This window comes from Oncorhynchus masou, unplaced genomic scaffold (assembly GCF_036934945.1).
Source record: "Oncorhynchus masou masou isolate Uvic2021 unplaced genomic scaffold, UVic_Omas_1.1 unplaced_scaffold_1043, whole genome shotgun sequence".
In the NCBI taxonomy this organism is placed as follows: Eukaryota; Metazoa; Chordata; class Actinopteri; order Salmoniformes; family Salmonidae; genus Oncorhynchus; species Oncorhynchus masou.
The window spans coordinates 47569-73389 of NW_027000132.1; the positions used below are offsets into that span (position 1 = coordinate 47569).

General features: G+C 44.5%; 2 protein-coding genes and 1 long non-coding RNA gene across 3 annotated transcripts; all 3 read right to left on the reverse strand.

Moving 5' to 3' along the window:
• Nucleotides 1–1858: 1858 nt before the first annotated feature.
• LOC135528829 (uncharacterized) lies at nt 1859–3163 on the reverse strand. The gene is made up of 4 exons (XR_010453586.1): nt 3068–3163; nt 2935–2974; nt 2732–2812; nt 1859–2637 (listed from the first exon to the last, which is right to left on the reverse strand). It is a non-coding gene; the product is annotated as an uncharacterized LOC135528829 (long non-coding RNA).
• An 8-nt stretch (nt 3164–3171) lies between these two features.
• Nucleotides 3172–22584, reverse strand: LOC135528821 (sialoadhesin-like). The gene is made up of 11 exons (XM_064957877.1): nt 19145–22584; nt 9424–9501; nt 8802–9146; nt 8423–8635; nt 7861–8187; nt 5178–5396; nt 4674–5033; nt 4112–4363; nt 3620–3889; nt 3244–3508; nt 3172–3199 (listed from the first exon to the last, which is right to left on the reverse strand). Exons 2-11 carry the CDS (start codon nt 9476–9478, stop codon nt 3172–3174), a joined length of 2334 nt encoding a protein of 777 aa, XP_064813949.1. The 5' UTR covers nt 9479–9501; nt 19145–22584.
• A 750-nt stretch (nt 22585–23334) lies between these two features.
• Nucleotides 23335–25596, reverse strand: LOC135528822 (contactin-5-like). The gene is made up of 6 exons (XM_064957878.1): nt 25575–25596; nt 25177–25306; nt 24920–25068; nt 24355–24684; nt 23940–24194; nt 23335–23624 (listed from the first exon to the last, which is right to left on the reverse strand). Coding segments are annotated over exons 1-6 (888 nt in total). The 3' UTR covers nt 23335–23622.
• Between the last annotated feature and the right edge of the window lie 225 nt (nt 25597–25821).

Sequence of the window (25821 nt, forward strand, 5' to 3'; positions counted from 1 at the left end):
CATTGCTGGGCAGCTGTCTCTCCAAAGTTGTTTGATCGGGTTCAAGTCCCGGCTCTGGCTGGGCCACTCAAGGACATTCAGAGACTTGTCTTGAAGCCACTCCTGTGTTGTCTTGGCTGTGGGCTGACAGTCTTTGACCTGTTGGAAGGTGAACCTTCGCCCCAGTCTGATGTCCTGAGCTCTCCCGGAGCAGGTTTTCATCAAGGATCTCTGTGTACTTTGCTCCGTTTATCTTTGCCTCGATCCTTCCTAAACCCCCAGTCCTCGCGGCTGAAAAACATCCCACAGCATGATGCTGCCACCACCATGCTTCACCGTAGAGATGGTGCCAGGTTTCCTCCAGACGTGACGCTTGGCATTCAAGGCCAAAGAGTTCAATCTTGGTTTAATCAGACCAGAGAATCTTTTTTTATCATGGTCTGAGAGACCTTTAGGTGCCTTTTGGCAAACTCCAAGAGGGCTGTCATGTACCTTTTACTGAGGAGTGGCTTCTGTCTGGACACTCAACCATAAAGGCCTGATTGGTGGAGTGCTGCAGAGATGGTTGTCCTTCTGGAAGGTTCTCCCATCTCCACAGAGGAACTCTGGAGCTCTGTCAGTGACCATCAGGTTCTTGGTCACCTCCCTGAGATGCTCCCCCGATTGCTCAGTTTGGCCGCGCGGCCAACTCTAGGAAGAGTCTTGATGGTTCCAAACTTCTTCCATTTAAGAATGATGGATACCACTGTGTTCTTCGGGACCTTCAATGCTGCAGAAATGTTTTGGTACCATTCCCCAGATCTGTGCCTCAACACAATCTTTCTCTGAGCTCTATGGATAATTCCTTCGACTCGTGACTTGGATTTTGCTCTGACATACACTGTCAACTGTGTGATCATATATAGACAGATGTGTGTCTTTCCAAATCATGTCCAATCAATTGAATTCACCACAGGTGTCACAACATCCACCGAAGTCGGCTCCTCTCCCTGTCCTGGCGGCGGCGTTCGGCGGGCGACATCACTGGTCTTCTAGCCATCGCAGCTCCATTTTTCATTGTTCCATGTGTTTTGTCTTGTTTCCACGCACACCTGGTTTACATAAGTGTTCAGGCCCTTTGCCTTCGGACTTGAAATTGAGCTCAGTTCCTGTTTCCATTGATCGTCCTTGAGATGTTTATTGAACTTGATTGGAGTCCACCTGTTGTCAGGTTGTGCTCTACTGGTATAGAAGTCAGGTGCAGGAGAGCAGAGAGTTCAGACACACACTTTAATTGGCAGAAGTAACAGACGGACGCAACTGCTTCAAAAAACCTCCAGCCAAATGGCAAAAGTGAAAAGCGCAACAACAGTCACAATGATGCGAATGTTTAACAATTAAAAATACAAGTTACCCGGGGAAAAACCAGCCGGGCGCATCACACAAAACACGTAACAAAATAATTCCACACAAAGACATGGGGGGGGGGGAACAGAGGGAATATATATGTAGTGTGATTAGGGAATGTAAATAAGGTATTTCTGTATTTGTTTTTATAAATGTGAAAACATTTTGCTTCGTGAATATGGGGTATTGTGTCTAGATTATTTCATCAATCTATTTCATCCATTTTAGAATGAGTCTCCAATGCAACAAAATTTGGAAAAAGTCCAGAGGTCTGAATACACTGTAAATGGTTAAACATATTTCTCTGTGGTGTTTTCTGAAACTAAGCGGAGCCAGTTCATAAAAAAACCTGAGTGCCCGTCTCAGCTGACGCATCAGCTAAGATTGCACCAATTAGAGGCTAGTGTCATTTACACTGTCGTCATAAACAGGAGACCAAGGCACAGCGTTGTAAGCGTACATAACTCTTTAATGAAAGAAAAGAACACTGTACAAAACAAACCGTAAAGCTATATGGCTAGTGCAGAACAGGCAACTAAACATAGAATTACAACTCACAAAATACCCAAGGATTATGGCTACCTAAATATGGTCCCCAATCAACAATAAACAGCTGCCTCTGATTGAGAACCAATCTAGGCAACGATAGACATAAACTCCGAGACTAGAAAAACCCCAAGACATACAAAAACTAAACCACCCTTGTCACACCCTGACCTAACCAAAATAATAAAGAAAACAAAGATAACTAAGGTCAAGGCGTGATATACGCCTACCTTATTTGGCAGTCTATTTAGGATGACCAGGTCTGCTCACCTGCTGGGGGAGTGGTATAGTTTACTGCTACCCTGAAGGAGCAGAGCTAATGAATAGTTCAACATATTTCGATGTGAAATGTAATAAAATCTGGAAATGGCAAAATCTTATAGAAAAAGAGTAGAAGCATAATCTATTCCATTTATCATCTATATACATACTGTATTGATCATCAGGAGAACAATCTAAATTCCAGCATTCACTCAAGTTAAAGGTCATTGTCTGGAAAACCTAATAGATTAGAAAGCAAAATGATAGTAAGAGAATAGCATTATGAGGCCGAGCTTTGGTTTGATGCTGTTGCTCTTCAGTCCAGGTTCTGTGGTGGTTCTCTTCAGTCCAGGTTCTGTGGTGGTTCTCTTCAGTCCAGGTTCTGTGGTGGTTCTCTTCAGTTGTCATAATCGGTGGGCTAAGTGCCTATTTGAGGGGCTGTGTCACTGCGAAGTCCCTCACATTCTGAAAGAAGACACATTGAATGAGCACTTTACAAACCACTCCCTCTAACATTTTTACAGACACAGACACACAAATTGCATTATAAAATACTTACCGCCAGGGTGTCGTACTCTGGTGACCTGGTCTTCATGTTCAGAGCTGTGTACGTCTCACTGTTAGGATCAGGATGGACACTCTGTCGAGAGAGAGAGACACAAACACAATACTGTATAAAAACACACATACATAAATGTATTTGCTTCCTGTCTGTTTCTGCTGTATTGGTATTGAAATAACTTCGGTTGTTGACATTATTACCAGTGTGTCTGCTGTGGCATCACTTCCTCCTGTGGATCTCCTGTAATGAGGAACAGAGTGAGTTCTGCTCTCTACTGACCTCTAGTGGAAGTTGATATGTTACTAATACAGTACATCTCAATGAGAGACTCACCTCTTCATATAGCAGTAGATGGTGACAAGAAGAGCTCCAGCAGTCAGGACAGCCCCCACCCCCACCACAGGAACCCAGTAAAACACAGCTGCAGGATCTTGGGTTTATAAATGCATGATGTCAGAATGAAATCTGTAAAATGACAGAGCACCAGAAATAGACAGAATGTGAGATACTTACATGTAACATGAATATGGACAGGGACAGTCTCTCTCCCTATAATGTTCAGAGCCTCACAGTAGTATCTCTCTCTGTCCTCAGAGCTGATATTATGGATGGTGTATCTCTGTCCTGATGCTTTTGGTGAGATCACGTTCTTCTTGTACCAGGTGTAGTTTTCCACAGGTGGGTTGGCGTCACTGCTGCAGGTCAGAGTCACTGAACTGCCCTCCACTATTTCACCAGAGGGACTGACTGACACTGAGGTGTTCCTTGGTTTATCTGATGGAAAAATGTGTCACAATACTTTCCTTTTGAGGTCAGAATATATATCTGTAAAATCATAATTCAAGTAAAATAGAGTTGAAATTGGAGATTATATGCAATACTTACACAACACATTTACAGGAACAAGCTTTGATATTTTGGCTCCAACTTCATTCTCAGCCTCACAGTAATATTCTCCTCTGTCCTCAGAGCTGATATTATGGATGGTGTAGCTCTGTCCAGAATGTCTCATTGACATTTTCTTGTATGTTATCTTGTACCAAGTGTATTTGTCCACAGGTGGGTTTGCATCACTGCTGCAGGTCAGAGTCACTGAACTGCCCTCCACTATTTCACCAGAGGGACTCACTGACACTGAGGTGTTGCTTTGGCCATCTGGTAAAGATGAGGACATAAAAGGTAAGAATACACATAGTATAATGCAAGAATGTGTACTCTTACCTTGCTTGTGGGGGGCCAAATAAAACCACCCGCAAGCCAAGTTTGGCCTGCAGACCAGCAGTTGTGTAAATCTGGTCTATGTCATGGAAAAAGCAGGTGTTCTTAATGTTTTGTATAATCAGCGTGTAGTTCTAGAATTATATCCCACATACTCACATCTGACAGTGAGAGTCTCTTCAGCAGAGGGGAGATCCTCCTGGCCATTAACAGCACAGGAGTATCTGCCTGCATCCTCACTGCTGACTGGGTCTAGGATCAGGTACTTAGTCTCGTGTCTGAACAGACGTTGTCCGTTCTTGTACCAGATGTAAGAGGGGTTGTCCTGCAGAAAGCATATGGACTCACAGAACAGACAAAGCCGCTTTCCCTCTATGATGTTGGTTGGATCCTTAATCCGCACCTGAAGACCTGGAGTAAAAAACATCATTAAAACCCTGAATCACCTGATTACAATAAACAAAGACTTTCCTACACAGAAGGTTCCTATTGTATCAATGTTAAAAAAAGACAACACCCACAGCTGCATGGTCACTGTGGCAGGAACACGGTTAAACACTTCTGATAACTCTCCCCAAATCCCCATGTTTTCCAGAATATTCCCAGAATCAGAAGGAATTAATCCTCCAACCAGGATTTCTGGAATTTGGGGAAAGTTCCCAACATGTTGCATCACCAGGCAGGAGTCACATTCACCTGTAGGTTGTGAGTTCAGTGTTACCTGTGACAGTCAGAGTTGTTCCAGGGAAGCTGTGTCCCCATCTTGATGTCTGTGTGTTGAATATGAACTTGTACTCAGCTGAGTCCTCCTCTCTCAGATCTGTGATTCTCAGGGTGGAGCGACCTCTCTCCTTCTCTCCAACATACTCCACACGACCTGCATACCCTGGGTCTGTGGTTAGGTCCTCAGGGATCAACTCATCCCTCCACCTGTCACTCTGTTTGGGACTAAACCAGAGTGTTGATGTGATCGTATCATAACCACTGTCATACGTGGAGGATATATCCACTGATGACCCCTTCAAGGCACAGACTCCCTGATGGGGGTAAGTCACACTCCAACACTTCTGACCACGGACACCTTAAACAATAACATGACAATATAGTGTTTTCTGTATTCTTTTCTCAGATCTTTCTGTGTGATGAGTGTTTCAGATGTGTAATTCCCCAACATGAATGAATGTAGCCTAATGAGGAGGAATACTGTAGTTGAATCTACACTCACACACTGCAGGAGAGTGGAGATCCTCATGGCCTTTTACAGCACAGGAATAACTGTCTGCATCACTAATGTAGTCTGAGTACTGTCTGGAGGTGTCCTCCTTTACTTTGTCTCCGTTCTTGTACCAGATGTAGGTGGGGTTGTCAGTCAGAGTACAGGTGGTGATACAGGTCAGTGTCACCCATCTTGAAAACAGTGAAGTTGTCATCTTTACCTGAAGATCTGGAGAGAAATACAACACATTAAATACTGTATGAATTTACTGAGTTCTCTTCTAGAAATGATGCAAGCCAGTCCTATTCCAGTCTGTACAGACTATCATCCTGACCCTTATACTGAATGAACACAACTCAAGATATGTTGAATTCAAATTACGTTAGTCTGTAGATTGATAATGCACATTTGTATCGAATCTTGGTCTAGTATGGAACACAGTATTTATTACCTATGACAGACAGAGTAACTCTGTGTCATACTGCCCTCTCGGATCTGAAACTATTTTAGAGACAATAATGACAGTCATTCTCTCTCTCGGGTCTCTGTTTCAACTACACTGAACAAAAATATAAATGCAACATGTAAAGTGTTGTTTCATGAGCTGAAATAATAAATCCCAGAAATGTTCCATATGAACAAAAAGCGTATTTGTCTCATGCAGCGTGACACATCTCCTTCACAGAGAGTTGATCAGGCTGTTGATTGTGGCCATACACGTGGTCTGTGGTTGTGAGGCCAGTTGGACGCACTGCCAAATTCTCTAAAACAACGTTGGAGGCGGCTTATGGTAGAGAAATGAACATTAATTTATCTGATAACAGCTCTGGTTGACATGCCTGCAGTCAGCATGTCAATTGCACACTCCCTTAAAACTTGAGATATCTGTGGCATTGTCTTGTGTGACAAAACTGCACAATTTACAGTGGCCTTTTATTGTCCCCAGCACAAGGTGCACCTGTGTAATAATAATGCTGTTTAATCAGCTTCATAATATGCCACACCTGTCAAGTGGATGGGTTATCTTGGCAAAGGAGAAATTCTCACAAACAGGGATGTAAACAAATTTGAGAGATGTACATTCTTTGTACATATGGAACATTTCTGGGATCTTTTATTTCAGCTCATGAAACAAGCACATTACATGTTGCATTTACATTTTTGTTCAGTATGTCCTCTTATGTGAAATAGTACATTTGGTATTTTTCCATCACATACCACTACTGTGTCTGTATGACTGCCCTTAAAACTTGTTGGGGATAGGGGCAGTATTTTCACTTTGGATGAATTGCGTGCCCATAGTGAACTGCATCCTACTCTGTCCTAGATTGCTAATATATGCCTATTATTATTACTACTGGATAGAAAACGCTCTGAAGTTTCTAAAACAGTTTGAATTATCTCTGTGAGTATAACAGAACTCATAGGGCAGGCAATCTTCCAACCAAACAAGAGGTGAAATTCTGAGTGTGGGTCAAATTTGACGTCATCGCCCCTTCCCTCCCAAACAAGATATGGATTTGGTAGCACTTCCCATGCCTTCCACTAGATGTCCTCAGTTTGTAGAACGTGGAATGGAGCCTTTGGTGTGAACTTTGACCGAATGGGAGGGGAAATAGTCACTGTCCCGACAGAATGCCATTTTCCTGTGGCGCATTTGTCTGTGGGTGTCACCGTCGTTCCATTTGGCTGCAGATGAAAACGTATGATCCGGTTGGAACGTTATTGGATATATATGAAAATAACATCCTGAAGATTGATTCTCTACTTAGTTTGACCAGTTTATTCGACCTGGAACATATCTTTTTGAAGTTTTCGTCCGAGTTTTCCAGGACCAGCATCAGTTTTTGGGCACGGAGCTGAAAGTGCAGATGCAGCTATTTGGACACTAGTATTGGACATTATGGAACAAAACAACGATTTATTGTGGAACGAGGACTCCTTGCACTGCATTCTCATCAAAGGTAAGGGAATATTTATGATGTAATTTCGTATTTCTGTTGACTCAAACACGGCGGAGAAATACTTTTACGTCTTAGCTCCCTCTCAGATTATTGCATGGTAGGCTTTTTTCGTAACGTTTTTAAAAATTCTGACATAGCAGTTGCATAAAGAACCAGTGTATCTTTAATTATATGTAGAACAAATGGTAAAAGTTTATGATGAGTATTTCTGTAATCTGGCGTAGCTTTCTATAATTCCTGCGGATATTTTGGAGGCATTTCTGAAGATGGCGTTAATGTAAACCGAGATACGTGGATATAAATATGCATATTATCGAACATAACATAAATGTATTGTGTAACACGTTATATGAGTGTCATCTGATGAATATTTTCAAAAGGTTAGTGATTCATTTTATCTCTAATCCTGCTTTTGTGACTATCTTTGGCAGGAAAAAATGGCTGTGTTTCCTTTTGATTGGTGGTCTAAAGTAAATATATGTTGTGTTTTCGCTGTAAAAAAATGTAAAAATCGGACATGATGGGTAGATGAACAAGATGTTTATCTTTCATTTGCTGTATTGGACTTGTTCATGTGTGAAAGTTAAATATTTCTAAAGAATATTTTTGAATTCCCTGCGCCTCCTTTTCAGCTGAATGGGGGGGTGGAGTTCCCCTCGGGGATCACCTTGACATAGCAGGTTTTAATAAGGTCATTACAGTAAGATGTGAGATGAGTGACAGATTACCTGTGACAGTCAGGGAGACAGGTGAGCCAGAAAACTTGTCTCCAGATGTTATGAATCTGAACCTGAACCCAGCAGAGTCACTCAATCTCAGGTCTGTGATTCTCAGGGTACAGTCACTCTCCTTATCCCCAAGGTACTCTATATGACCTTCATACCCTGGCACTGAGCTCAGATCTTCAGCCTCCATACCAGACCATTTAGTAAACCAGAAAGCTTGTTTGATCTCATGATAACTGGGATATGTGTAAGAGCAGGATATGTCCACTGTTGACCCCTTCAAGACACAGATACTCTGATGGGTGTAAGTCACACTCCAACACTTCTGACCTGAAAGACAAGAAGACAATATAACACCTTATCTAAATCTTAAATAAAACTTAATTACAATATCTACAGATATACACTGATGTTGTTTATGAAGAAGAAAAACAAACAAGTTTAACAGTGTACATTCGTGACAAACATCATTTGAATAGTGATCCATATTAATTGGTTCATTGGCATAAGTCTCACAACCTGAAACAAACATGTATGAGATTTTTATTTTTTAAAACACACTCACACACTGCAGGAGAGTGGAGATCCTCACGGCCTTTTACAGCACAGGAATAACTGTCTGCATCACTAAAGGAGTCTGAGTCCAGGCTGGAAGTGTCCTCCTTTACTTTGTGTCCGTTCTTGTACCAGATGTAGGTGGGGTTGTCAGTCAGAGTACAGGTGGTGATACAGGTCAGTGTCTTATCCTGATGTCCACCAGTCACCTTCACCTGAAGACCTGGAGAAAATACAATATCACTGTAAATCCCTTTATCACTGACTTATCACTCTAATAAAAAGATGGAAGAAATCCTATGTTATTATACAGACATAAATACAAACCAAGACATTTATCCTGAACTAAATGGAATTCAACAGTTGAACTATATTGAATGTAACTGTACCTGTGACAGACAGAGTGACTCCAGGTTTGCCAGTATATCTCCATGTTCCAGTCTGATCTGTAAATCTGAATTTGTACGTAGCTGAGTCACTCTCTCTCAGGTCTGTGATTGTCAGGGTGTGACCATTCTCTTTATTCTCACGGTACGTCACACGTCCTTTGTAGTCTGGGTCATCACTCAGACTTACAGGACCAACAGCATCATTTTTAGTGAACCAGAAGGTTGTTGTGACTGTATGACCACTGGGATGTGTGTAAGAGCAGGTCAGCTCCACTGTTGACCCCTTCAAGGTACAGATACTCTGAGTGGTGTAAGTCACACTCCAGCCATCCTGACCCAGTACCACTGAAACACAGTCACACAACACAATGGTATCAGAATTAAGCCAAGGCCAATGGTCTCACACTGAAAGTAGGGGTTGTTCACACTTTGTTGCTGTAGTTGCTGAGTGTGAATGGAAACTGTAGAAAAGCATCACTCAGTGAGGTGTGAAAGATAACTATTTAAAGTGAAGTGGCGATGCCTAACAGAACACACCAGAATAACATTATGATTCTTATCCTTTTAGAAATGTCTGTAGATTGTTAAACAGAGCAACTAAAAGATAAGAATGAGACCATACCTGCTACAGACCAGAGAAAGACCACCAACACACTTCCTGCTGTTCTCAAGGCCATTGTTGCATCTCCCACCCTGCAGTCTTAGAAACATAAACAACAACTCACTCTATAGCTGATGAATAAATCCACCTGATGCATAGAGGCAGAAACTGTAAATGGGGTACAGGGCCTCATTACTGAAACTGAACCAGGCTCATATTGTATTGTGTTGTATTGTGCTATATGGTTGTCTATGTGAATACTGTCTGTCTGTAATGTGTGTGACGTGTTGCATGTCTGTCTACATCTGTCTATTTAAGATGACTTGATGCATGATGCAACATCTATTTCCTAATGGATACAATCAGTCATCATCAACAACAACAACAACAACCACATATTGAACAGATCTGTATTACTGTAAACACATATTTCTACATTGATTATTCAGAAGCTGTTTTATTCTCAGAAACCCAAATATAGAAGGATAAATGTTTCATCTTTTACGGTCCGTCAAGCTGTACAGCAGCCTAAAGACTGACCACCAGATTGAATGATAGCTGCTATCACCAAGCTGTACAGCAGCCTAAAGACTGACCGCCAGGTTGAATGATAACTGCTATCACCAAGCTGTACCGCAGCCTAAAGACTGACCACCAGGTTGAATGATAACTGCTATCACCAAGCTGTACAGCAGCCTAAAGACTGACCACCAGGTTGAATGATAGCTGCTATCACCAAGCTGTACAGCAGCCTAAAGACTGACCACCAGGTTCAATGATAACTGCTATCACCAAGCTGTATAGCAGCCTAAAGACTGACCACCAGGTTCAATGATAACTGCTATCACCAAGCTGTACAGCAGCCTAAAGAAAGACCACCAGGTTCAATGATAACTGCCATCACCAAGCTGTACAGCAGCCTAAAGACTGACCACCAGGTTGAATGATAGCTGCTATCACCAAGCTGTACAGCAGCCTAAAGACTGACCACCAGGTTGAATGATAGCTGCTATCACCAAGCTGTACAGCAGCCTAAAGACTGACCACCAGGTTGAATGATAGCTGCTATCACCAAGCTGTACAGCAGCCTAAAGACTGACCACCAGGTTGAATGATAGCTGCTATCACCAAGCTGTACAGCAGCCTAAAGACTGACCACCAGGTTGAATGATAGCTGCTATCACCAAGCTGTACAGCAGCCTAAAGACTGACCACCAGGTTGAATGATAGCTGCTATCACCAAGCTGTACAGCAGCCTAAAGACTGACCACCAGGTTCAATGACAACTGCTATCACCAAGCTGTACAGCAGCCTGAAGACTGAACACCAGGTTCAATGATAACTGCTATCACCAAGCTGTGAGGATAAACAGCAAGTGACACACACACACACACACTTTTCTTTAAGGGGGTAGCTCAGCTTCAATATTGCAGATAGATTGTGGCTTCCATCAATGTAATTGTCTGAATCATTTCCAATTCCCTATTCATATTTGTTGTAAATATATACAATATATATCAAATATAAATATATATATACATTATATTTAATATATATGAATATATATATACAGTATATATCATATATGTCATATAAACTCAGCAAAAAAAGAAAAGTCCCTTTTTCAGGACCCTGTCTTTCAAAGATAATTTGTAAAAATGCAAATAATTTCACAGATCTTTATTGTGAAGGGTTTAAACACTGTTTCCCATGCTTGTTCAATGAACCATAAACAATTAATCAACATTCACCTGCGGAACGGTCGTTAAGACACTAACAGCTTACATACTATCGGCAATTAAGGTCACAGTTATATGAAAACTTAGGACACTAAAGAGGCCTTTCTAGTAACTCTGAAAAACACCAAAAGAAAGATGCCCAAGGGTCCCTGCTCATCCTCGTGAACGTGCCTTAGGCATGCTGCAAGGAGGCATGAGGACTGCAGATGTGGCCAGGGCAATAAATTGCAATGTCCGTACTGTGAGACGCCTAAGACAACGCTACAGGGAGACAGGATGGACAGCTGATCATCCTCGCAGTGGCAGACCACGTGTAACAACACCTGCACAGGATCGGTACAACCGAACATTACACCCGCAGGACAGATAAAGGATGGCAACAACAACTGCCCGAGTTACACCAGGAATGAACAATCCCTCCATCAGTGCTCAGACTGTCCGCAGTAGGCTGAGAGAGGCTGGACTGAAGGCTTGTAGGCCTGTTGTAAGGCAGGTCCTCACCAGACATCACCAGCAACAATGTCGCCTATGGGCACAAACCCACCGTCGCTGGACCAAACAGGACTGGCAAAAAGAGCTCTTCACTGACGAGTCGCGATTTTGTATCACCAGGGGTGATGGTTGGATTTCCGTTCATCGTCGAAGGTCTGAGCGTTACACCGAGGCCTGTACTCTGGATCGGGATCGATTTGGAGGTGGAGGGTCCGTCATGGTCTGGGGCGGTGTGTCACAGCATCATTGGACTGAGCTTGTTGTAATTGCAGGAAATCTCAAAGCTGTGCGTTTCAGGGAAGACAACCACCTTCCTCATGTGGTATCCTTCCTGCAGGCTCGTCCTGACATGACCCTCAAGCATGAAAATGCCACCAGCCATACTGCTCTTTCTTTGTGTGATTTCCTGCAAAACAGGAATGTCAGTGTTCTGCCATGGCCAGCGACGAGCCCAGATCTCAATCCCAATGTGCACTTCTGGGACCTGTTGGATCGGAGGGTGAGGGCTAGGGCCATTCCCCCCAGAAATGTCTGGGAACTTGCAGGTGCCTTGGTGAAAGAGAGAGGTAACATCTCACAGCAAGATCTGGCCAATCTGGTGCAGTCCATGTGGAGGAGATGCACTGCAGTACTTATGCAGCTGGTGGCCACACCAGATACTGAGAGTTACTTTTGATTTTGAACCCCCCGTTTGTTCAGGGTCACATTATTCCCTTTCTGTTTGTCACATGTCTGTGGAACTTGTTCAGTTTATGTCTCAGTTGTTGAATCTTGTTATCTTCATACAAATATTTACACATGTTAAGTTTGCTGAAAATAAACACAGTTGACAGTGAGGGGACATTTCAGTTTTTATATATATTTTTTGTAAATATATTTTCCACTCTATGATCATGCTGCTGCTCCCCCTATGGTCATTCCACCCCACCCCCTCTACAGTCTTTACTCTGCCTCCACCCCAATGGTCATTAGTCATCACTGCCAGAGTTATTATCTATATAGTACTAGTTCTACTTCTATTGTTTTCATTACCATTTTTCATAATTTTATTTCACTAGTCCTGCATATTGGAGCTCGAAGCCTAAGATGTTCACTGTAGCCAGCAATTACACCTGCAACAATGTGCATGTGACTATTAATTAAACTATCTGTATCTTTATTATCTTTATTATTGTCCCCTAACCCTATCTCACCTCCTCTATTTGGAGTAAACTAATGGCAAACAACACAGACAAAATGTTGTGTTACTATCCTGGTGCGGACCAAAACATTTATTCCCATTCAAAATGTTTTTCATAACCACTAACCCTAATCTTAATCCTAACCCCTAAAACTAAATCTAACTCATAATCCTAACCCTCAACCAAAAATAGCCATTTTCCTTGTGTGGACCTGTGAAATGTACCCACTTGTCCAACTTTTCCTTGTTTTACTGTCCTTGTGAGAACTTCCTGTCCAAGGACAGTAAAACCATACACACACGCACACACGCGCACACACGCACACACGCACACACACACACACACACACACACACACACACACACACACACACACACACACACACACACACACACACACACACACACCCTTGGGACGATTCCCAGTCCAGAGCCTCCAGCGGGGGTTCCCAGTCCAGAGCCTCCAGCGGGGGTTCCCAGTCCAGAGCCTCCGGCGACGATCCACGGTCCGGAGCCTCTGGCGACAATCCACGTCCAGAGTCCCCGGCAACAATCTACGGTCCAGAGTCCTTGGCGACGATCCGCGGTCTGGTTTCTCTGGCGACGATCCACGTTCCGGTTCCACGGAAGAGGAGGGATCCGCGAGCTGAGCAGGGTCTACGTCCCGAACCGGAGCTGCCACCGAGGCTAGATGCCCACCCGAACCCTCCCCCATAGAGTCAGGTTTTGCGGCCGGTGAACGCACCTTGGGGGGGTGCTGTCATGCCCTGACCTTAGAGAGCCTTTTGATTCTCTATTTTGGTTAGGTCAGGGTGTGACTAGGGTGGGTACTCTAGTTTTTTGTATTTCCATGTTGGCCTGGTATGGTTCCCAATCAGAGGCATCTGCACGTTCGTCCGACCATCCTTACAGTGACGAGCGTTACATTGGGACACAACCCCTGTTGGTCATTGTGTACAGTACCGGTACCTAATAATAATGTCCTCAAACATTTTGGGTCAATAACAACATAACAAACAAATAAAACACAACACTGGCTAGAACTTGACCAAGTCACATTTAAGCACACAAACACTGATGACTATAGTAGTATAAGCCACTATTATATTATGTTACAATGTTGGCCCTTATGTACAGCAGAGGAGGCTGGTGATAGAAGGAGATGGTGCTGCAGTGGATGCTAATTTGTGTTTTTTATGCTGGTCTTTTTATGCTCTTTTTGTTCTTAATGTCTCTGCAATCATTTTGTAATAGGTCTGGGTGTAGCTGGTGCAGAGGAGTCAGGCGCAGGACAGCAGAGATAAATAATACACGTCATTTTACTCAAGACTTAAAAATAGTCAATAATACCTAGCCCACAATACGGACCGTAAATACAACAAACAATCACTCACAAACAAACATGGGGGACAGAAGTTTAAATAATGAACAAGTAATTGAGGGAGTGAAACCAGGTGTGTAAGACAAGGACAAAACAAATAGAAAATGAAAGTGGATCGGTGATGGCTGGAAGGCTGGTGACGTCGACCACCGAACGCCGCCCGAACAAGGAGAGGGACCGACTTCGGTGGAAGTAGTGACACATTTCCTTTGGCCTACAGCTTCTAAACATCACAACAGTTCAACGAGTCTGCAACATTGGACATTCTGCTTACTCCGGACCAGACCCTGATCCCCGGCAACCCTGATCCCCGGCAGCCGTGAGTCAAGCGAGCAGGCATCCTGACGAGATTACGTCGGTGATCAAATAGACCAACAAATAGACCAACAAACTGGATGAGCTCGAAAACTATCCGGTCAACGGGACCTGAATAACTGTCATATATGTTTCTCAGAGTCGTGGCTTTACATCGTGGATTTACATCGTGCTGATTTGTCTACACTCTTAGAAAACAAATGGTGCTATCTAGAACTTAAAAGGGTTATTTGGTTCTCCCCATAGGAGAACACTTTGAAGAACTCTTTTTGTTTCCAGGTAGAACACTTTTGGGTTCCATGTAGAACCCTTTCCACAGAGGGTTCTACATGGAACACAAAAATGTTCTACCTGGAACCAAAAATAATTCTACATAGAACCAAAAAGGTTGCTCCTATAGGGACAGCTGAAGAACACTTTTGGATCCTCACCTGTGCAACTAGGAGGAACAAAACTCCAGTTCACCTATACTCTACACATGAATAAAAGGCCCTCCCTTGCCCTCTCTTTGGCAAATCAGACCATACCTTTGTCCTCTTGCTTCCTGCCTACAAGCTAATACTCAAACAGGACCTACCAGAGACACGCTCAATATGTAAGTGGTCCGATCAAGTGGAAGCTCAGCTACAGGACTGTTTCACTAGCACAGACTAGAATATGTTCCGGGATTCATCCAATAACATTGAGGAATTGACCACGTCTTTCACCGCTTCATTAATAAGTGCATCGCCGACATTGTCACCACAGTGACTTACAGATGTACCCCAACCAGAAGCCATGGATTACAGGCAACATCTGCACAGAGCTAAAGGCTAGAGCTTCCGCTTTCAAGGAACGGGGCACTAATCCGGACGCATAAAGAAATTCTGCGACCACATCTAGATGAGCAATCAAACCGGAAACACGTCAATACAGGACTAAGGCTGAATCCTACTTTGCTGGCTCTGAAGGGAGAAGCATGTGGCTGGGCTTGCAAACTATCATGGATTACAAAGCGAAATCCAGCCGCAAGCTGCCCAGTGACACAAGACCACCAGACGAGCTACGGTAAGTTACTTCTATGCTCGCTTAGTCTATTATCGCTCCTGATGCCTAGTCACTTTACCCCTCCCTATGGGGCAGCAGGTAGTCTCGCGCTTAAGAGCGTTGGGCCAGTAAAGGTTGCTGTTTTGACTTCCTGAACTGGCAAAAGCAGTAAATTCTATATTCGTTATTCACTCTGTATTTATTCCTTGTGTCACTATTTCCCTCAAAACATTTATACAGTGTAAGTATTCAGACCCCTTTACCTATTTCGACATTTTGTTACGTTACAGCCTTATTCTAAAATGGAATAAAGAACAATTTCCCTCATCATTCTACACAGAATACACCATAAAGACAAAGCAAAAACGTTTTTTATTTTTTTTTACACAAGTATCCATAACATTTGTTATGAGATTCGAAATTGAGCTCAGGTGTATCATGTTTCCATTGATCGTCCTTAAAATGTGATTGGAGTCCACCTGTAGTAAATTCCTGTCTATATAAGGTCCCACAGTTGACTATGCATGTCAGAGAAAAAAACAAGCCATGACGGCGAAGGAATTGTCTGTAGAGCTCCGAGACAGGATTGGGTCTAGGCAAAGATTTGGGGAAGGGTACAAAACATGTCTGCAGCATTGAAGGTCCCCAAGAACACAGTAGCCTCCATCATTCTTAAATGGAAGAACGGAGCAATCGGAGGAGACAGGCCTTGGTCAGGTAGGTGACCAAGAACTCGATGGTCACTCTGACAGAGCTCCAGTGTTCCTCTGTGGAGATGGGAGAACCTTCCAGATGGACAACCATCTCTGCAGCACTCCACCAGTCAGGCCTTTATTGTAGAGTGGCCAGATGGAAGCCAGATGACAGCCAGCTTGAACTTTGCCAAAAGGCACCTAAATGAGATTCTCTGGTCTGATGAAACCAAGATGGAAGTCTTTGGCCTCAATAGCCAAGTGTCACGTCTGGAGGTTACCTGGCACATCCCTACGATGAAGCATGGTGGTGGCAGCATAATGGTGTGGGGATGTTTTTCAGCTGCAGGGACTGGGAGACTAGTCAGGATGAGGGAGTAGAAAAAGTAGAGAAGTAAAAAAAAGTAGAGAGAGATCCTTGATGAAAACCTGCTCCAGAGCGCTCAGGACCTCCCAACAGGACAACGACCCTAAGCACACAGCCAAGACAACGCAGGAGTGACTTCGGGACAAGTCTCTGAATGTCCTTCAGTGGCCCAGCCAGAGGCAGGACAAACCCAATCGAACATCTCTGGAGAGACCTGAAAGTAGCTGTGCAGCGATGCTCCAACCTGACAGAGCTTGAGAGGATCTGCAGAGAAGATGACAGAAACTCACCAAATACAAGTTTGCCAAGCTTGTTGCATCATACCCAAGAGGACTCGAGGCTGTAGTTGCTGCCAAGGTGCTTCAACAAAGTACTGAGTAAAAGGTCTTAATTCTTATGGAAATGTGATATTTCAGTTTACATTTTTTTACAAAAATGTATAAAAAACTGTTTTTGTATTTATTATTATGGAGAATTGTGTTTAGATTGATGAGGGGGAAAAAACAATTGAATCCATTTTAGAATAATGCTGTAACGTAACAACATGTGGGAAAAGTCAAGGGGTCTGAATACTTTCTGAATACACTGTATTTTTATCTTTAACTCTGCATTGTTGGAAAGGACCCGTTTAGTCAGCATTTCAACCCACCATCACTGTGTCTCATGTTAATACTACTCCTATACACAACCCACCATCACCGTCTCATGTTAATACTACTCCTAAACACAACCCACCATCACTGTCTCATGTTAATACTACTCCTAAACACAACCCACCATCACTGTGTCTCATGTTAATACTACTCCTAAACACAACCCACCATCACTGTGTCTCATGTTAATACTACTCCTAAACACAACCCACCATCACTGTCTCATGTTAATACTACTCCTAAACACAACCCACCATCACCGTCTCATGTTAATACTACTCCTAAACACAACCCACCATCACTGTCTCATGTTAATACTACTCCTAAACACAACCCACCATCACTGTGTCTCATGTTAATACTACTCCTAAACACAACCCACCATCACTGTGTCTCATGTTAATACTACTCCTAAACACAACCCACCATCACTGTCGCATGTTAATACTACTCCTAAACACAACCCACCATCACTGTGTCTCATGTTAATACTACTCCTAAACACAACCCACCATCACTGTGTCTCATGTTAATACTACTCCTATACACAACCCACCATCACTGTCGCATGTTAATGCTACTCCTACACAACCCACCATCACTGTGTCTCATGTTAAACCTACTCCTAAACACAACCCACCATCACTGTCTCATGTTAATACTACTCCTAAACACAACCCACCATCACTGTGTCTCATGTTAATACTACTCCTAAACACAACCCACCATCACTGTGTCTCATGTTAATACTACTCCTAAACACAACCCACCATCACTGTGTCTCATGTTAATGCTACTCCTAAACACAACCCACCATCACTGTCTCATGTTAATGCTACTCCTAAACTCAACCCACCATCACTGTCTCATGTTAAACCTACTCCTAAACACAACCCACCATCACTGTCTCATGTTAATACTACTCCTAAACACAACCCACCATCACTGTGTCTCATGTTAATACTACTCCTAAACTCAACCCACCATCACTGTCTCATGTTAAACCTACTCCTAAACACAACCCACCATCACTGTCTCATGTTAATACTACTCCTAAACACAACCCACCATCACTGTGTCTCATGTTAATACTACTCCTAAACACAGTCCACCACAACTGTGTCTATACTACTCCTAAAGCTCTTACGAAGCATTCATTCAATCACTCAAAACTCTTACTTTAGGCCATTTTCAAAATGGCTCCACAACAATCTGTTGATCTGAGAGCTCTTAAAATAGCATGCACCGTACACACACACACACGTACACACACACACACTCACACACTCACACTCATACACTCACACTCATACACTCTCACACACTCACACACGTACACGCACACACATACACACACGTACACACACACACACACACACACACACACACACACACACACACACACACACACACACACACACACACACACACACACACACACACACACACACACACACACACACACACACACACACACACACACACACACACACACACACACACACACACACAGACAGTTATCATTGTCTTTGTTATACTATGACAGTGAACATGACCCTTTTGAATGGAGATCTGGGTATTACTGGTATACTCTACTGATCATGTTTTAAACATGTAAATGAATAAACTGAACTAAACTAAACACATGAAACCCCAGTCCAGGGTCAGTATTCACAATGTGTATCAGAGTAGGAGAGCTGATCTGGGATCAGTTTAGCCTTTTAGATCATAATTATATGGACCGTCTGAGACACTTTATGAATACAGGCCCTGATGTAACAACCAAAACACAGTTCAATATAAACCAACAAGTACAAAGATACAGGAAGTCATGTGATGTTTGGCTAAAAACAGCAAAAATAAAACTATATTTCAAGATATCATCAAGTGTACTTACAGAGTGAAGTGAAGAGGAGAGGTCTTGAACAGTTAGTCAACTTACTGTCACTGCGTGGAAACAAGAAGTAGTCTACTGTAAGTGTTAGTAGAAGCAGGCAAAGCCTAAGTGTGAGTTCTGTGGTTGACACATTTTAAAGTAGTCTAGACAGGTCATTAACATGCAGCAACAACATGTCACATAAGGGATGTTACTGAATCTAAATCGAAAATGTGCTAAAGTCAGAATACTGTAGTTGCATTTCTTTATTTGAGGAGTGGACCTACATGTTTTACAAGAGACAAAATGTGACCCATTCCCATTACTCCTCATCAGCTGGTACTGAAGGTTCCAGAACAGATGAAAGAGGAGTATCTTTGGTTCCAGTGTTCTAGACTAGAGCTCTCCCTACTGACATCTCAACATTACTGCAGCTTCCAGGCTTCATATGTCCCTACAAGTCTGATGAAAATATACAAAATAGAAGGTAAAATAACATTTGAAAATGGCAAAAATATATATAGAATAAAACAGTCACGTACTTAAAAGTACTGTGTTATTGGGACTTATGTTGAACTGGTGTTTTAATTGAGTGAACTAGTGATCTCAACTAGCTTGTTAGCTACATGAAGCTGCTGTTATTCAGTGATAAACAAGCATTTTTGTGCATCACACAGCTCCTCTGAATGTACTGGATTGTGAACAATATGATGTGCTGCCGCTGAATTACAGCAAGACCCCATAGTTAACTAGTGAGCTCGCTAGTTACCTGTCATCTAGCTATCAACATTAGCTAGCTAGAAACAACAGACAACAGTGAGCTGTCATTATGCCAAGTCCAAGGCAAGCTGCTCTGAGTTTCCAGTTTGTTCTTGTGTGAAAGAGAACTCTTCACTCCTCTTCACTTTGATTGACACTTCACACACTCACTATATATGTCCAGTGTTCTGTCTGGGATCTGTGGCCGGTGCCAGAGGACGACAAATGGGGTGACACCCCCCAAGCCTCCTGTTCCCTTTTAAAGTAGGGACACAGTCCCTCATCCTCTTCCTGTCGGGGCGGCAGGGTAGCCTAGTGGTTTGAGCTGACAAGGTACAAATCTGTCGTTCTGCCCCTGAACAGGCAGTTAACCCACTGTTCCTAGGCTGTCATTGAAAATAAGAATTTGTTCTTAACTGACTTGCCTAGTAAAATAAAGGAGAGAGGTGAATAACTGGAGTCCAGAGGGGAGGAGAGGTCCATCACTGGAGTCATGAGGGGAGGAGAGGTCCACCACTGGAGTCATGAGGGGAGGAGAGGTCCATCACTGGAGTCATGGGTGGAGAGGAGTGGTCCACCACTGGTCCTGAGAGGGGGAGAGTTCCACCACTGGAGCCCTGAGGGGAGGAGAGGTCCACCACTGGACTCATGATGGGAGGAGAGGTGAACAACTGGAGTCCAGAGGGGAGGAGAGGTCCATCACTGGAGTCATGAGGGGAGGAGAGGTCCATCACTGGAGTCATGGGTGGAGAGGAGTGGTCCACCACTGGAGTCCTGAGGGGAGGAGAGGTCCATCACTGGAGTCATGAGGGGAAGAGAGGTCCTTCCCTGGAGTCATGATGGGAGGAGAGGTGAACAACTGGAGTCCAGAGGGGAGGAGAGGTCCACCACTGGAGTCCTGAGGAGGAGAGGTCCATCACTGGAGTCATGAGGAGGAGAGGTCCATCCCTGGAGTCATGAGGAGGAGAGGTCCATCACTGGAGTCATGAGGGGAGGAGAGGTCCATCCCTGGAGTCATGAGGGGAGAAGAGGTCCACCACTGGAGTCATGAGGGGAGGAGAGGTCCACCACTGGAGTCATGAGGGGAGGAGAGGTCCACCACTGGAGTCATGAGGGGAGGAGAGGTCCACTACTGGAGTCATGAGGGGAGGAGAGGTCCACCACTGGAGTCATGAGGAGGAGAGGTCCACCACTGGAGTCATGAGGAGGAGAGGTCCACCACTGGAGTCATGAGGGGAGAGGAGAGGTCCACCACTGGAGTCATGAGGGGAGAAGAGGTCCACCACTGGAGTCATGAGGGGAGGAGAGGTCCACCACTGGAGTCCTGAGGAGGAGAGGTCCACCACTGGAGTCATGAGGGGAGAGGAGAGGTCCACCACTGGAGTCATGAGGAGGAGAGGTCCATCCCTGGAGTCATGAGGGGAGAAGAGGTCCACCACTGGAGTCATGAGGAGGAGAGGTCCACCACTGGAGTCATGAGGAGGAGAGGTCCATCCCTGGAGTCATGAGGGGAGAAGAGGTCCACCACTGGAGTCATGAGGGGAGAAGAGGTCCACCACTGGAGTCATGAGGGGAGGAGAGGTCCACCACTGGAGTCCTGAGGAGGAGAGGTCCACCACTGGAGTCATGAGGGGAGAGGAGAGGTCCACCACTGGAGTCCTGAGAGGAGGAGAGGTCCATCACTGGAGTCATGAGGGGAGAGGAGAGGTCCACCACTGGAGTCCTGAGAGGAGGAGAGGTCCATCACTGGAGTCATGAGGGGAGAGGAGAGGTCCACCACTGGAGTCATGAGGGGAGAGGAGAGGTCCATCACTGGAGTCCTGAGAGGAGGAGAGGTCCACCACTGGAGTCCTGAGGGGAGGAGAGGTCCATCACTGGAGTCATGAGGGGTTCCATGACTGGAGTCATGAGGGGAGGAGAGGTCCATCACTGGAGTCATGAGGGGGTCCATGACTGGAGTCATGAGGGGAGGAGAGGTCCACCACTGGAGTCATGATGGGAGGAGAGGTGAACAACTGGAGTCATGAGGGGAGGAGAGGTCCACCACTGGAGTCATGATGGGAGGAGAGGTGAACAACTGGAGTCCAGAGGGGAGGAGAGGTCCACCACGGGAGTCATGATGGGAGGAGAGGTGAACAACTGGAGTCCAGAGGGGAGGAGAAGTCCACCACTGGAGTCATGAGGGGAGGAGAGGTCCATCACTGGAGTCATGAGGGGGTCCATGACTGGAGTCATGAGGGGAGGAGAGGTCCACCACTGGAGTCATGAGGGGAGGAGAGGTCCATCACTGGAGTCATGAGGGGAGAGGAGAGGTCCACCACTGGAGTCCTGAGGGGAGGAGAGGTCCATCACTGGAGTCCTGAGGGGAGGAGAGGTCCATCACTGGAGTCATGAGGGGAGGAGAGGTGAACAACTGGAGTCCAGAGGGGAGGAGAGGTCCACCACTGGAGTCCTGAGGAGGAGAGGTCCATCACTGGAGTCATGAGGGGAGGAGAGGTTCACCACTGGAGTCATGATGGGAGGAGAGGTGAACAACTGGAGTCCAGAGGGGAGGAGAGGTCCATCACTGGAGTCATGAGTGGAGGAGAGGTCCATCACTGGAGTCATGAGAGGAGGAGAGGTCCACCACTGGAGTCCTGAGGGGAGGAGAGGTCCACCACTGGAGTCATGATGGGAGGAGAGGTGAACAACTGGAGTCATGAGGGGAGGAGAGGTCCACCACTGGAGTCATGAGGGGAGGAGAGGTCCACCACTGGAGTCATGAGGGGAGGAGAGGTCCACCACTGGAGTCATGAGGGGAGGAGAGGTGAACAACTGGAGTCCAGAGGGGAGGAGAGGTCCACCACTGGAGTCATGATGGGAGGAGAGGTGAACAACTGGAGTCCAGAGGGGAGGAGAGGTCCACCACTGGAGTCATGATGGGAGGAGAGGTGAACAACTGGAGTCCAGAGGGGAGGAGAGGTCCACCACTGGAGTCATGATGGGAGGAGAGGTGAACAACTGGAGTCCAGAGGGGAGGAGAGGTCCACCACTGGAGTCATGATGGGAGGAGAGGTGAACAACTGGAGTCCAGAGGGGAGGAGAGGTTCCAGCATTTACTCAAAAGCTAAAGTTCATGGTCTGGAAAACCATCTAGATATGGTTGCAAGAGAATAGAGGTGTGAGGCCTGGTTTTGGATTAGAACCGTAGCTCGTCAGTCCAGCTTCTGTGGTGATTCTCTTCAGTCCAGCTTCTGTGGTGATTCTCTTCAGTCCAGCTTCTGTGGTGATACTCTTTAGTCCAGGATCTGTGGTGGTTCTCTTCAGTCCAGGATCTGTGGTGGTTCTCTTCAGTCCAGGATCTGTGGTGGTTCTCTTATGTCCAGGATCTGTGGTGGTTCTCTTTAGTCCAAGATCTGTCCAGCTTCTGTGGTGATTCTCTTCAGTCCAGCTTCTGTGGTGATTCTCTTCAGTCCAGCTTCTGTGGTGATACTCTTTAGTCCAGGATCTGTGGTGGTTCTCTTCAGTCCAGGATCTGTGGTGGTTCTCTTCAGTCCAGGATCTGTGGTGGTTCTCTTCAGTCCAGGATCTGTGGTGGTTCTCTTTAGTCCAAGATCTGTGGTGGTTCTCTTCAGTCCAGGATCTGTGGTGGTTCTCTTCAGTCCATGTTCTGTGGTGGTTCTCTTCAGTGCAGGTTCTGTGGTGGTTCTCTTAAGTCCAGGTTCTGTAGTGGTTCTCTTCAGTGGGAGGGTCCCCTCACATTCTGAAAGAAGATACTGAATTAGCAATTTACACTCCCACTAAAATGTTTATGGACACACTAACACACTTACTGAGAGAGAGAGAGAGAGAGAGAGAGAGAGAGAGAGAGAGAGAGAGAGAGAGAGAGAGAGAGAGAGAGAGAGAGAGAGAGAGAGAGAGAATATTACACAAACTTTCCACAAATGTACTTTTCCACACAATGACATTTAGCTCCATCCTCTTATTGAAGATGATCCATTCAAGTATCATGTGGAGCCAATATCTGTCACTACAATGTTATTATACCAAACTAAAGGGTTAAACCCCATGTACTTACATGTGACAGTGAGAGTCTCTTCAGCAGAGGGGAGATCCTCATGTCCTTCTACAGAACAGGAGTATCTGCCTGTATCCTCACTGCTGACTGAGAACAGGATATAGACAGGAGAGGAGGTGTTGCTGTTTGGTAGAGGCTGTCCATTCTTATACCAACTGTAGACTGTGATGGGGTCCAGTGTACAGTTGGTTCTACATCTCAGTGTGACATTCTCCCCCTCTGACACAGATGTAGGATACATCTCCAACACAACATCTAGAGAAAAAGGCACCAAATCATTATTCTCCTCCTATATATGTCCTCTTATGTGAAATACTACATTCGGTATTTTTCCATCACATACCACTACTGTGTCTGTATGACTTCCCTAAATAAGGTCATTACACTAACAGATGTGAGATGAGTGACAGATTACCTGTGACAGTCAGGGAGACAGGTGAGCCAGAAAACTCACTTCCTCCAGATGTTATGAATCTGAACATGTACCCAGCAGAGTCACTCAATCTCAGGTCTGTGATTCTCAGGGTACAGTCACTCTCCTTATCCCCAAGGTACTCTATATGACCCTCATACCCTGGCACTGAGCTCAGATCTTCAGCCTCCAGACCAGACCATTTAGTAAACCAGAAAGCTTGTTTGATCTCATGATAACTGGGATATGTGTAAGAGCAGGATATGTCCACTGTTGACCCCTTCAAAGCACAGATACTCTGATGGGTGTAAGTCACACTCCAACACTTCTGACCTGAAATACAAGAAGACAATATAACACCTTATCTAAATCTTAAATAAAACGTAATTACAATATCTACCGATATACACTGATGTTGTTTATGAAGAAGAAAAACAAACAAGTTTAACAGTGTACATTCGTGACAACCATCATTTGAATAGTGATCCATATTAATTGATTCATTGGCATAAGTCTCACAACCTGAAACAAACATGTATGAGATTTTTATTTTTAAAAACACACTTACACACTGCAGGAGAGAGGAGATCCTCATGGCCTTTTACAGCACAGGAATAACTGTCTGCATCACTAAAGGAGTCTGAGTCCAGGCTGGAGGTGTCCTCCTTTACTTTGTGTCCGTTCTTGTACCAGATGTAGGTGGGGTGACTTATCACTCTAATACAAAGATGGAAGAAATCCTATGTTATACAGACTATTGTACAGACACACCACAACAATTGTCAGAACTAATTGGAATTGAACATAAAAACACTTTTACTGTACCTGTGACAGACAGAGAGACTCCAGGACTTCCAGAATATTTCCCTCCTTCCTGATTTGTTAATAATCTGAACCAATATGTAGCTGAGTCTCTCTCTCTCAGGTCTGTGATTTTCAGGGTACAGTCTTTCTTCTTATCTCCATGATACTCCAGACGACCTGCATACTCTGGGTTCTGACCAAGATCTTCAGTCTCAATTTTAGTGAACCAGAAGGTTGATGTGACCTTATGACCTCTGGGATAGCTGAAAGAGCAGGTCATCTCCACTGTTGACCCCTTCAAGGCACAGATACTCTGATTAGTGTATGTCACACTCCAGACATTTTTCCCCAGTACAACTGAAACACAGTCACACAACACAACATTTATTAAATGAAAATGAGGCAAAAATGGCTCTCACTAACGGTATTGTTGGTCCACATTTTGTTGCCAAAGTTGCTGAGTTGAGTGTGAATGGAAACTACAGATAAGCATCTCTCAATTAGGAGTAGAAATCAAATCAAAGCAAATCAAATGTATTTATGTAGCCCTTCGTACATCAGCTGATATCTCAAAGTGCTGTACAGAAACCCAGCTTAAAACCCCAAACAGAAAGCAATGCAGGTGTAGAAGCACGATGGCTAGGAAAAACTCCCTTGAAAGGCCAA

Bases quoted from the DNA above. Each gene is read 5' to 3' on its own strand.
- LOC135528821 (XM_064957877.1), bottom strand. From the start codon at position 9,478: ATGGCCTTGAGAACAGCAGGAAGTGTGTTGGTGGTCTTTCTCTGGTCT. The intron at 9,147-9,423 runs GTATGGTCTCAT...ACTGTGTTTCAG, and splicing joins CTTTCTCTGGTCTGTAGCAG to TGGTACTGGGTCAGGATGGC. The intron at 5,397-7,860 runs GTAATCTGTCAC...ATTTCTCTCCAG, and splicing joins TGTCTCCCTGACTGTCACAG to ATCTTCAGGTAAAGATGACA.
- LOC135528822 (XM_064957878.1), bottom strand. From the start codon at position 25,596: ATGTGGACCAACAATACCGTTA. The intron at 25,307-25,574 runs GTGAGAGCCATT...CATGGAGATAAG, and splicing joins GTGGACCAACAATACCGTTA to AAGAAAGACTGTACCCTGAA. The intron at 24,685-24,919 runs GTAAGTGTGTTT...CTTGTATTTCAG, and splicing joins TCTCCTCTCTCCTGCAGTGT to GTCAGAAGTGTTGGAGTGTG.